This window comes from Lepus europaeus, chromosome 5 (genome assembly GCF_033115175.1).
Source record: "Lepus europaeus isolate LE1 chromosome 5, mLepTim1.pri, whole genome shotgun sequence".
Lineage (NCBI taxonomy): Eukaryota > Metazoa > Chordata > Mammalia > Lagomorpha > Leporidae > Lepus > Lepus europaeus.
In genome coordinates this window covers 8,707,154-8,719,907 of record NC_084831.1, presented here as the reverse complement: position 1 = coordinate 8,719,907, position 12,754 = coordinate 8,707,154, and the positions used below count along the sequence as shown (strand labels likewise).

The following is a 12,754-nucleotide window of genomic DNA, read 5'->3' as shown; positions in this document are numbered from 1 at the left end:
CAGAACAGCACGGGGGCATGGGGGCACAGGTGCACTTCCACGCCTGGCCAACATGGAACAGTCGCTAAGCGTTGTATATGTGGCAGGTGTTCTGTAGGAGGAAGGGGCAGGGGATCGGACATTGGTTTTACAAACCGCTCGGGCCTGTGCAGGCTGGCTGCCCTGGTGCCCAAGCGTCTCTCCCCACAGAAATTTCAGAGCCGGGCTCCCCTACTCTGTTTCCTTGGGCCCCCAACTCCGCGCACGTTCCCCCAGGCATCCAAGGCGGCCCATGGGAGACTTCACCCCAGCAGGAGCCTTTCCAAACCCAGCCCTCTGTTCCGCACGGTCGGCTTGCTCCGCTCAGCACCAGGCAGCCGAGGGTCAAACCCAGCCTTGTGCCGGCTGCTCCTCTTCCAATCCAGCTCTCTGCTGTGGCCTGGAAAACAGTAGAAGATGGCCCAAGTCCTTGGGCCCCTGCACCCGCGTGGGAGACCCAGAAGAAGCTCCTGGCTTCAGATTGGCCCAGCTCCGGCTAGTGTGACCATTTAGGGAACAAAGCCTCGGCACTTCCTGTGCCTCTACAACCCACTCTTTGCCAGATGGCCTCGGGGTCCCCCCATCAAGTCTCTGCCCGTGTTGAGGGCCTTCCCTAAACACAACCCATGTCTCTCCGTCTCCTCTCCCGGCCCCATCACCGAGTCGCCACCTGCCCCTGTTCTCCGGGCGCTGCTCTCTCTCCTGGCCCAGAGAGCATTTGTATCGCATTTCTACCGTGCAGCAGAGGGTGCCTGCTCTGCCCCCCGCTGTCTCCCTGGCATCTGGAACAGGGCGCCTGCACCGGTCACTCCCCCACGTGCGTGGCTTACACAAGGCTGAGTGGTATTTCCCTACCTCCACCCCAAGCCAGTGTCCCTAATTCGCTTCCCTCTTAGGGGAACAGCAGATTAGTCACTTTCCAAACACGCGCTAAAGATAAAGTGACAAATTCCAGGTGGTGACGCAGGGCACTGAGCGATGGCAGAGGCACCCAGCCCAGTGTGAGCTGTGGGCAAGAAAGCAGCAGGTATTGGGCGGTGGGCTTGTGCTGTGAGGGGGCAGATACGGGCCCTGGGCTAGACGCGGGGGACAGGGGTTTGGGGACAGGCGACACAGCTGGAGGCTTCCAGGGAGGTGGAGCTACAGCGAACCCTGCAGGACAAACAGGCTGCACTCGGCCAAAGAGAAGAGTCTGGAGCAGGAGGCACCTGGGAAGTGGGATGGACCCCAGCCCCCGCTATGGGGAGGCGGCTCTGCCCTGGGGTGCCCGGGAACCCATCTTCACCCCACGAAACACAAACCCTTGTGACTGAGCCGGCTCTTGGCAGGCAGGGACCAAACCGCCATGAACAGCCAAGCTGGCGGTCGGGGGCGCTCTGCAGGGGATTAGACCCTGTCTTCATTCCCAGTCCTGCTATACAAAGCAGGAAGTGAGGACCAGAGAGGGAAAGAGACTCCCCCAAGGTAGCCCAGCAGGAAGCACCAAGACTGGAATGTGGGCCAGGGCTCCCCGACTCCAAAGCCAGATCATCACAGCGCAGGTCTTTTCTGAGCCACCTGCCTTTGCCTGTGGGTGCCCCCAGCCCCACTGGGGATGAGGGCAGCTGACTGGCCCACTGACTGGACACGCACCCTCCAGCTTGTCTCTCTCCGCTGTTGGAATGAAAACAACAATGAGCAAGGGCTGGGTGCCATGACAATGGCCGTGAGTACAAGATGAGGAAGGGGAACTTGGCCTTGGGGCACAGCGGGCTAAGTCGCTGCTTGGGACGCCACCATCCCATACCGGAGTGCCGGTCTGAGCCTGGGTGCTCAGCTTCCGGGACAGCTTCCTGTTGCCGCACCTGGGAAGGCAGTGGAGGGCAGCCCAAGGGCGTGGGACCCTGCCCCCAACACGGGAGACCCGGATGGAGTTTCTGGCTCCCTGTTTTGGCCTGGCTCAGCCCTGGCTGTTGTGGCTATTCGGGGGAATGAAGTAGCAGATGGAAAAACCTCTCTCTGTCCGTCTGCCTCTCAAATAAATAAACAAACAAATCTTTAAAGAGTAAAATGAAAGGAGGGAAGAGCTTGAATGTGGGGGGAGAGGTGGGGAGTCTTAGCGCAGGGCCACAAAGAGGCCGTGCTGGAGCCTGAGGCCCCTCCCCACCAGGCAGCCCACGACCTGCGTGCAGATTCCGGGGCCCCCAGCTGAGGGTGCTGACCCTGGAAGCCCAGGGTGGCGGCCCAGGACTCTGCATTTTGGGTTATCCCGTCCCGCTGGTCTGTTTGAAAAACATCAGTGACATTGGCAGAGCTTGAGCCCCGGGCCTGCATTCCAGTCCACCTCTACCTACCTCCTGGTGGCTGCCAGGCCTTGGGGGAGGGGCTTTCTCACGTTCTCTAAGCCCCGCTGAGTGGAAGACAAGGCTCGAGGCTGGGTTCTTTTCACTCTTGGCATCTGGGCCCCGGCCTCAGCTGCCGTGACAGTGCACACGGAATCTGCGCGTGCACATGTGTGCGGGGGGGGGGGGGCATGAACAATGGGTTATTTGGAGCAGTGGTTAAGACACCATTTGGGACATCCGCGTCCCCTGTCAGAGTGCCTGGTTCGAGTCCCAGGCCCGCTTCCAATCCAGCTTCCTGCTACGGCACACACTGGAGGGGAAGCAGTGCTTGCGAGGGTGCCAGTCACCCACGTGGGAGACCCCCATGGAGTTCCTGGCTCCAGGCTTCAGCTGGCCCAGTTCCTGGCTGTTGCAGGCATCAGATTTGCGTAAACCAGTAGATGGAAGATCTCTCTGGGGTTGTCTCTCTACTTTTCAAACGATAAGAGGAGTTATCCCTGGGGTGGGGGGGGAGGGGACAGCAGCTACAGCCCAGTGGCTCACAAGGCACCAGCCAGTTTCCCTAGGGGTCACATGACCAGCTCTCTGGGCCACCCACCTCTAACCCTAGAGCAGGCTGGCTCTTAAGAGCTCCATGCATTCACAAAGGGCTGGAAGCATCCAGGCTAGCAGGCTCCCACGGGCCCTGCCGGGTGCTGGCACCTTCCTGCCGCATGGCGCCAGGACAGCTGAGTCATGGAAAAAGTGAGCGCTTGGGCTGCCGCTCACCTCACCTCTTCCCCCAGCCCACAAAGGCTCCTTTCAGGATTTTAGGAGGGGATTGAAAAAAAAAAAAAAAAAAAGGCAGTGGTGGGGGGTTGGCGGGGAGGCCCTCTGCCCAGGCCTGGGATGTGAAATTTCAAACTTTGCCCTGGAGTTAAATTCTGCACCTCCTACCCCACGGAAACTGAGGGAGCAGAACCAAGGCACAGGACAAGGGACTGGGGCACCTGGAGGCCAGGCGACAGGCCCTGCAGGGTGCATGGCTGAGCTGTGCACCGTGGCCTGCTGCCTCCTCACCCCCATCTTCCCAGGGACTTGGGGGGAAAGTGAGAAGGAGGTGACAGCTCCTCTCCCGGCTGCTGGGAGAAGCCTGGGGCCCATCCCAGTGTCAGCCCCACAAACCCACATCCTGAAGGTGGGCCAAGTAGATAAGGCCACCCTCTGCCCTAGGCCGGCCCCTACAATCCCAGCTCCCCTGGGATTGTCCAACTTGTCGCCTTTCCCTCTCACTGCGGCCCAGCCCGAGGGGCAGCATCGCGTGCAGCCCTGCAGCTCAGCCGAGCTGGCTTCCTCCTGGACCGAATGCACACACATGGCAGGAGTGAAGTTGCAACGTGTGGGAAGGGTCTCCATCCCACCCACGGCAGCCGGCAACCCAACACACCCTGAGCAGGACTTAGCGACCATCGGGCTGGTCTGGCCTCCGAGCAGGCTTCTCTGAGCTGCTTGAAGCCTCTGTGCTGTTTCTTCCAGCACAAACCAGCGTGGGGAGGAAGCTATAATCTTTCTAAGCCCTTTCCCGTGGCGGGTGTAGACCTGGCCAGGCACCCCGACACAGGAGGCCAGAGCCTGGGGCGGCTCCGAGGCGCAGTGTCCCACAGCGGCCACTAGGGGGCCTCTAGGATAACAGATGAGCCCTCACTGAGCGTGCCCAGCGCTTGCGTCTCGGGACTTGTCCAGTCCCAGCCACTGCAGAGTGGGAGAGGCCTGTCTCTCCGGGCTGGGATTTCTTTCTCATTTTTCCAGACCTCCAGGATGGGAAGAGGTAGTCACCACGATGGAGTTCTGCCATCGGCGAGCAGACGAAAGCCACGGCCCGCTCCCCAGGGACACTTCTAGGGGGTGGGCCACTCTCTCTCTCCCGCCCTGTTGGCCAGAGCAGGGTGAGGTGGGACCATCACGTCTGGATTTCCATCCCTCCTCCCTGCACTTCCTGGCCGGTAACCTGGAACATGGGACAAGCACACCCTCCTGGCTAGGGTAGCTGAGGGTTCAATGTCAGACGCAGGCCCTGGACGCGGGTCGGCTCTTCCGCTGGAACCCGCTGGTCTCCCGGCTCTCCGGGGGGCTCCCGATTCACCTGGACACGGAAGGTGAATTCATCACCTGCAGAATCCACCCCCCCCCCAAGAACCACAGGGTGAGGAGGTCAACTGGCCACGGGGTTGGGGGGCACATCAGCACCCCTGTAAGTGGCTTTCAAACCCAAGGGGGGCACTAAAAATAGGCCCCGGGAGCCCAGCCCTCCCTGTGCAGAACCTGTGCAGGTGGGCCCAGGACTCCCAGGCAAGTTCCATCAGCACCTTTGGCTGGGGCTGCCTCCTCTGACTCACCTCCCAGACTCCTGCACACCAGCTCAGCTCCACTCTCCAGCAGGGAGCCCAGCGGGGGGGGGGGGGGGGCAGTGCAGGAGGTCACAGGGAGGGTGCCCCCACCAAGGTGTCCCGAGAAGGTCCCCCCCCCCCGGAGCTGCCGCCTGCAGACCTGGGCGGGCACAGGTGCAGGACGTCTTGTGTACCGGCTTTTGTTATTAGGGAAATTGCTGTCAGTCAAGGCAACCCCAGCGCAGGAGCGAATCTCACCGGGATTTGACTGGCAGGTTAGGGCCCAAGCGCCTTGCCCTGCCCACTCCCAGAGCAAAACTCAGCTGCCCGGCCACCAGCCCCGGCCCCGGCCCCCGACTACGGGAGGGGCGCTCGGATCAGCCCGAGAAGGGACCCCTTCGTGGGAGACTGAAGCCTTCCGGGCTTCGGCGGGGCGGGGCGGGGCCGAGGTGGGGGCGTGGCTTCCTGCTCCCACCTTCAGGCAGGGGATGACCAAACGCCTCCCAGTAAACCCTGGGCGACCCGGCTGCGTCGAGGCCTGCCCCGCGCGCAGGGGTGGTCACCTGGCCCGGGCAGGCAGGAATGTCTCGGGCAGGGAGCCGGCTCGCCGGAGTCGGCTCCGGCGTGTTCGAGTGCCAGCTGCGAGCCCTCGGGGCCACGGGCGGCAAGCCCCGGCTTGCAGAGAGGGGAGCCGGTCCCGGGCGAGCGCGAGTCGCGGCGAGCCCGTGTGCGCGCCCAGGCGCGCGCCCCGCGACGGCGCAGGGGGAGGGGAGGCCGCGGCAGCCACTCAGAGGAACGGTAGTGAGGCCTGCGAACAACTTTAACTGTCAATCAGACTTAATGGGGTATTAAAAAAATGGGGGGGGGGGTGAAGGGGCCGCCCTCTCGCTCCGCGCCGCGGCTGCCTGGGGAGCGAATGGCTAAGGAGGCGTAGAGCAGGGCGCCCGATCCCCGCGCGCTCCGCACCCCGGCCCTCTCCAAGTTGGAAAGGACAAAAAGAAGGCAGTCAATGCTCCCGGGGAGAGCGAGGCAGCCGGATCGGGCGGCAACTCCCAGCCTGCGCTGGGGGAGAGCGAGCGAGGCAGCCGCGGGGAGCGAGCGCGCGCGAGGGCGAGCCCCGCGCCGGGAGAAACTGACACCGGGACCCCCGGCTCCTGCCGCGCGCGGCTGGCACTCGGGCTGCGTTGGAGCGGTTTCCTGAGCCGCAGAATAGCCCCGGGCCGGGAGACGCGCGCGGGCTGGAGCCCGGCGCTGCTCGCACGCCCCCTCCCAGCCCTGCACTTTTGTTTTTCCCGGGGAAGGGGCAGACGCGCCGCAAGTGGGGAGACAGCTTTTTTTTTTTTTTTTTTTTTTTTTTTTTTTTTAAATCTTGCACTTTGAAACCGCCGGGCTGGAGCCGGGTGCGCGCGTGTGGTTGGTGCCTTTTTTTTTTTTTTTTTTCCCCCTGCCCCTGCTGGTAGCTGTGAACACCACCTGAGAGCGCCCCGCCGAGGCGGCTGCCGGGCCAGAAACTTCTGGTTCGAACTTTATACCCCCCGCCCCCGCCGGCTCCCCGCCGCCGCGCTCGCCGCCCCAGCCTCCGAGACGCTGCTTCTGCTCCCGAGGACTTGTTCTGTTCTGCTTTTTCGCTGGGTTTTTAAAAAAATTTTATTGTATTTTTATTTTTATTTTCTCGCGCGCGCGCCCGGTGCTTTGCATTTGGCTGGGAAGAGGTGCTCGCCGGAGCGCCCAGGTGGGACGCCTCGCTCGTCTTTACTCGGTTTATTGATTGCTGTTGGCGCACTTTTTTTTTTTTTTTTTTAATTCCTGTTCTGCTCGGGCCGGGGAGTTTCGCCCCCCCGCCCGGCGCCGTGGCGCACAGGATGGTGTGGAGATGGCTGGGCGCGCTGGTCGTGTTCCCTCTGCAGATGGTCTACCTGGTGGCGAAGGCGGCCGTGGGGCTGCTGCTGCCCGCCAGGCTGCGGGACCTGTCTCGGGAGAGCGTGCTCATCACCGGCGGTGGCAGAGGCATCGGGCGCCAGCTCGCTCGCGAGTTCGCGGAGCGCGGCGCCAAGAAGGTAGGCGGCCCCCCCGGGGAGGGGGATGGGGGCTGAGCGAGAGGGGACCCCCGGGGCTCGGGCTCGGGGGGCGGCCACCTGCTGCCGCGGCTGGATCCGCGCCTGGGAGCCGAGAGGCGCCGGCCCCCGCGCTCTCCTGCGCCCCCCGCGAGCTCCGAGCTGGCGCGGCTCACCTTGGACACTCCCCGGGCGCCGGGCTTTTTTTTTTTTTTTTTTTTCCTGGCAAGTCCGGAGCTGAGCCGCTCGTTGGGGGCTGTCCACCCCCATCCTCAAGCTTAGGGGACGCACCCCTCGCTCTCCTTGGGGAAGGTGTTGCAGCCCCCACCCAGCCACCCTGGTGAGGGTAAGGCGTGTGCGCGCCTTGGTGGAGCTGGGAGCCGCCTGCTAGCTGGGGCTGGGTATTTTCCTTGGCAACCCGATCGCCAGCTCCAACCTGGGCGGCTGCAGCGCCGAAGACCCATGAGGGCGGGCACTCCTGCGCCTGCTTGGGAGAGGGGAGAGTCTTGTTGGAAGGTCTAGCCTGGCTGGCGGGCCCTTGGGAGGCCCAGGTGTCCAGGATCGGGAGCAGCCGGCTCTGCTTCTCACCTCCAAGCCTGTCCCCTCCCCAGGGCAGCCCCAGCAGGGGGTCCCTCCCCCTCCTGTGGGGAGGTGGCCCTGCCTCTGCATTTCCCTGGTCCCCACACCTCCGGCACCAGCTTTGGGAGACCTGGTGCGCGACCGTGGGATGGGCCAGCCTGCTGTCACCCAGCTCGGGCCGGCTGACTCACTCGGTGACAAGAGCGATGGAGAGAGGGATTTGAGGCCGGCAGGCCAGGCCGTCTCCAGCCGGCCCCGTGAAGAGGAAGAGGGAAAACAGAGAATTAGTCTGAAACCCAAACTGTTGCAAAGGAGGAGGGCGCAGCGGCCGGTGAAGCCAGCTGATCTGACACGGAGCCACATACCTTGGGGATTAAGTAAATGTGTACTGTAGAAAACCAAACCTGCATGTAATTCCAGGTTGCTTTTGTTCTGTTAAATACTGCCCCGAGATTTACAAGCCCTCCGGGGTGGCTCGGGCTGGGGCCGGACTTTGGAGCCGGAGCTATCAGCCCGAGCCGATTGCCGATTAACTCTTTCCTAGCCGGGCCGGCCAGCAGGCCGGGACTCCCTCTTCTCCTTGGGTGGCTTGGACAGCTGCTTGGCCTTGCCGTTGGAAGGGGAGCTCGGAAGTGTTTTTAACCCTTGGTCGCCCCGGGCGAGGGGAAGTGAGCGCCGTGTCGCCCCGCGGAGGGGCAGCCGGAGGGCAGAGGGGGCCGTCCTGGGGAGGGATTGTTTGGGACGCCGGCGTGTGATTGTCCTTCCTTAGCGGTCTGCCTCCCCCAGAGACGTTTTGCCGACTCTTCCAGCTGGCTCAAGTCCTGGGTCTTTTACTGCTCTTGTAACTGACTGCAGTAGGCTTAGGAGGAACTCTTAGTCAATCTGGAAAAACTTGACCGACTATAAACAGTCCTAAATTGAAAGGAGTTGATGGCTCTGGGGGGTGGGGTGGGTATCCTGTGCAGAGTGCAGCCCACGAGTTCCTGCCCCGGGAACCAGGGCCCCACCTAGCCCAGGGAGCACCCTCATTCCGGAAATGAGCCTGCGCCAGCAAGTAGTGGCAGCGTCCCCCAAAGCAGGACCCCCAAGGCCCTGGGGAGCCTCCAGTGCGGTCCCGCCGGCTTCAGTCATCCAGCCAGGCAGGATGACCCCAGCGCGCCCTATAACTCGTAATTATCTGACCAATTACTGCAGCTACTCTTTCATGAGCTCCGCCTGCTGTCACGGAGGGGAATTTGGAGTAGCTGCTGCTTGCCTGAGTCGCTCTGGGGCCAGCAAGAGGACTTTGGGACTTTGAGACGACTCCCAGGCTTGGGGACAGAGGGGCAAGAGTTGTGGAGGGAGGGGATGAGAGGCTGAGGGTGGCCCAGGGGCATGGGAGGGCCTGCCAAGAGCTTCCCGGCCTGGGCTCTGGGGTGAAAGGTGCACTGGTGTTTGCACACGGCCAGCTCATTCCAACAGGTAGTGACAGTTTCCCGTGGTGACCTTGAGTTAGATAAGGTTTGGCAACGTTTGTGGGTGGCAGTGCGCCTTAGGCCACAGAGCTAACTCAAATAAGGGCTTTTCTTAAAGGGACACAGAGGTTCCTGGAGCGTGAAAGTTCATGAAACCTCTCTCCTTCTGCAGGTGCATTTAGGTAAACTGAGGCGGGGCCCATCGCAGGGTCTCCGAGGTGCTGGGCCCTTGGTTATTTTCAGTGCCCTCCTGGGTTCCTCCCGTGAGAGCATTCACGGAGCCCAAGCTGCCCCCGGCGGGTGCCCTGCCATCCTCAACAGTCTGTGTTGGGTATGGCTTGGAGCTGTTAGTTTGGAAGCATTCACGGTGATTCTTTTGCCTTGGGTCCAGGATCGGGGCCAGTGGCTGGACAAGAGCCCACATCCTGAGCACGGGCCGGGGTGGTAGATACGGGCCGGGGTGGGAGATACGGCCCCGCTTCAGGATGGGGGGGCCTCCCTGCCTCTTCCCGCCTGGAGGGCTGCACATGCTCCTTGGCTGCTGGCTGCTGAGGTCCTCTGGTGCCTGCCCCCATCTTCGCGGGGCCGCCTCTGGGGGTCCCTGTGTCCTTTCTCTATTAGGACACCGGTCACTGGGCTCGGGGCTCATACCACATCCCGGAGGAATCTCATCTCATGATCCTTGAAGAGCCTGTTTCCAAAAAAGGCCACCTCCTGAAGTTAGAGGAGGACTTGACAGGCAGTGGGGCAGGGCCGGGTGGGGGCGCAGTGGAGCGGTTACTTTGTGACAAGGGATCCATCCGGGAAGGCTTCCTGAAGGAAGTGGCAGTCCAGTGAGCCTTGAAGGTCAAGGGTTTCAACCAGCAGGAAGGTGAGCAGGACAAGCCGGGTGTGAGGAGCCACCTGATCAGAGACTGCCCCGGGTGGGGTCAGAGGAGAGCCACAGGCAGAGAAGGAAGAAGTTTTGGTGTGGGCTCAGACGCGGAGTCGCCGGCTCAGTTATGGTGGGAATAGGAAAGGGAGGGGGTCTGTCCAGCAGGCCATCTTGGAGGACCTGAGGTTGCCAGGCCACAGCAGGCTCATTCGATAATTGACATGAGAGCATGGTCCTGCCCGTGTCCCCGTCACACTGAGTGCAGCCTGGACCCAGGACAGAGGCCACCTGGGCTCCCAGCCATCTAGGAGCCTGGAGCATCAGTCCTTGGTTTCGGACAATGGGCTTTACAATTCAGGCTGTCTCTGAATAGACAAACACCTTCCTCTGGCTTCCCTTTGCCTTGGGGAACAAAGGTGTCCACATCTGGGGCCACGCCCCCTGCACCCTTGTTCACCTTGGGCCTGAGGCGGGTTCGTGACCCCGGAAAAGTCCCTACTTCTGGGGTCGCAGTGAGAAGCACACCTGTGTGGGGAGTTGGGGGGGGGACACAAGGGCTGCTAAGATCCCTGTCCGCTCAAATTCTCATCCTGTGGATCAGTTACCCAGGCCAGGCCCAGGTTGCCAAGATTGGGGGGTGGGGGCGGCGAGGAGGATGAGGGCCTCCAGGGGAAAGAGATGTCGGCCAATGTCGGCCCCGGCCCCATCGGACATCCACAGTCCTGTTCCCCGCCTGATTCCTTTAGACCCCCAAGTTCTTCTGAGCTGCATCTTTTCAGACCTGAATGCATTTATTTCTGGCCTCACTATTAAGTCTTTATGAGCTGTTTGTCTCTCTCTTTCTCTCTTTTGGATTTATTTATTTGAAAGGCGGACTTACAGAGATTTTGCATTCACTGGTTCATTTTCCAAGTGGCCGCAATGGCCAGAACTGGGCCATGCCAAAGCCAGGAGCCTCATCCAGGTCTCCCACGTGGGTGGCAGGGGCCCAGGTATCTGGGCCATCATCTGCTGCTCTCCCAGGTGCCTTAGCAGGGAGCTGGATGAGAAGCGGAGCAGCCGGGACTCCAGCCACTGCTCTGATACGGGTGGCAGTGTGCAAGTGGCAGCTTACCAGTGCTGGCTCCGTGCAGCAGTTCCATCCTGAGGGCATCCACACAGAGCAGGTGACCTTGGCCATATTTGAGCATAGCCGTGATTGGACGTGCTTGTCGGTCACTGTCACTCATCCCTAAAGACTTTGTCCCCAGCTGCCGCAGCCACCAAACTCCTGTGTCATTTTGAGTGTCAGTGCAGCAGGGGTTCCCAACCCAGCAGACTCCTGCTCGGATGGGGGCACCACACCCACAGCGTGGGGTGAAAACCCTGTCATTGCTGCCTTCAGGAAACCTGGCCCAAGGTACCGGAACGTTCCCGATGTGATCAGAAGTGCTGCGGAAATCACGGGCAGCGGCAGCCGGGGACAGGAAGGAAGTGGTTCCGGACGCACACCTGCTCCAGTATGGGCGTATCTGCTGCTGCGGCCGCACTGGAGTAGGTTCACAGAAGTGGTGGGCGGGAAGTCATACGTTCACTTGTTCCTGCACTGGACTCATTCACTGAGCACCTACTATGTGCCAGGTGCTGCTCTGGGCTTCAGGGATACAACAGGGAGCAAAGCAGAGGAAAAACACCCCTCGGGGAGCTGACACGCCCACGAGACCAGGAGCTAATGACTGATACTCAGAGCAGATCCATCATTCGATGGCAGTCAAGGACAGAATGGGGGGGGTGGGGTGGGAGTCGAGAGCCACAGGAGGAACCGCAGGCAGCCCCTGTGGCCGGACAGAGTGTGGGAGGGGACTGGAGAGGAGCTGGGGTTTCCAGCGCGGACCCCAGGGCCGGCCTTGGCTTTGACTCTGGGAGGTGTTGGAGGATTCTGAGCGGAGAGGTGACATCAGCCAACCTAAGTCGCGGCGGGACTTCCCGGCTGCTGTGACAGAGGACGTGGCACGCTGCTCGGCGTGGCGCTGGCCTTTAGAAGATGCTGTGCGCTCCTTGCGGGTCTTGCGTGGGGGTGAGTGGGACTCCAGGCAGGCAGGGGGCAGTCACGGGCACCCAGACGACCTCAGCGCTCTGCTCTGTCCTGGTGGATAACTCGGGCGAGGAACCAGGGTCAGCTCGGGGGTGCCGCGGCTCTGAGCAGCTACGCTCGGCTGGCTGGGGCCCGCGGAGTGAGCTGCTCTCCGTGCGGGCTCTTGGTCTCCCTGGAGCTCCGACCATCTGCACACGGGGAAAAGCCTGACTCTTCGGGAGGACGACTTGACCCCAGCCAGCGGCTCTGAGTGCAGCGCGCGTGACCTCGGCGGTGCTTTGCTGATCTGTGGTCACCACCCTAAGAGGGTCCTCGAGCTCTGGCAGTGTCCAGGGAGCGGGCTCTGCAGGCCAGGACTGGACGCTGGGACCTGGGTCGGGTTGCAGGTACGCAGGAGTTCTGCTGGCTGCCTAAGAGACAGGAGATGGTAGAAGCCGCCTCCCAGTGCCACAGTGGCATGGGACCTGTTCCAGAAAGTTCTGCAGGCCTTGGCAGTGTAGACCCAGACCTTGCAACAGGGCCAACTTCCTGCCCTTTGGAGCTTTCTGCAAATGAACGGCTGCTCTTTAAGTGTGTCAGTTCCTGCATCCGGGAGGCTAGGATCGGGACGACCTCCCGGGTCCCTTCCTCCCCTTAGGTTCCGGGAGTCACTGTCACCAGTGGGCCAGGCAGGGGCGGGAGGAGAGGACACCAGCACCCACTGGCCAACAGTTAATAGTAGAGCACGTAAAGCCTCTTCCCGCAATGCTGGCATCACGTATGGACGCCAGTTCAAGTCCTGGGTGATCCACTTCCGGTCCAGCTCCCTGCTGACGTGCCTGGGAAAAGCAACAGAAGGTGGCCCAAGAGCTTGGGCCACTGTCACCCATGTGGGAGCCCTGGAAGAAAATTCTAGCGTCTGGCTTCAGCGTGACTCAGTCCTGGCCATTGCCACCACTTAGGGATGGAAGATCTCTCCCTGTCTCTCCCTCTCTCTCATTCTGCCTTCCAAGTAAATAAGTTATTTTTAAA

The 12,754-nt window shown here is 61.7% G+C and overlaps 1 protein-coding gene across 1 annotated transcript in view; it reads left to right on the top strand.

Annotated features, from left to right (window-relative positions):
• The first annotated feature begins 5,256 nt into the window (after positions 1-5,256).
• Positions 5,257-12,754, top strand: part of DHRS3 (dehydrogenase/reductase 3) — a 31,807-nt gene continuing 24,309 nt past the window's right edge. Inside the window, exon 1 of the mRNA XM_062190462.1 lies at positions 5,257-6,765. Within this exon, the coding sequence (XP_062046446.1) occupies positions 6,571-6,765 (195 nt within the window). The 5' untranslated portion in view covers positions 5,257-6,570. The remainder of the gene's footprint in view (positions 6,766-12,754) is intronic.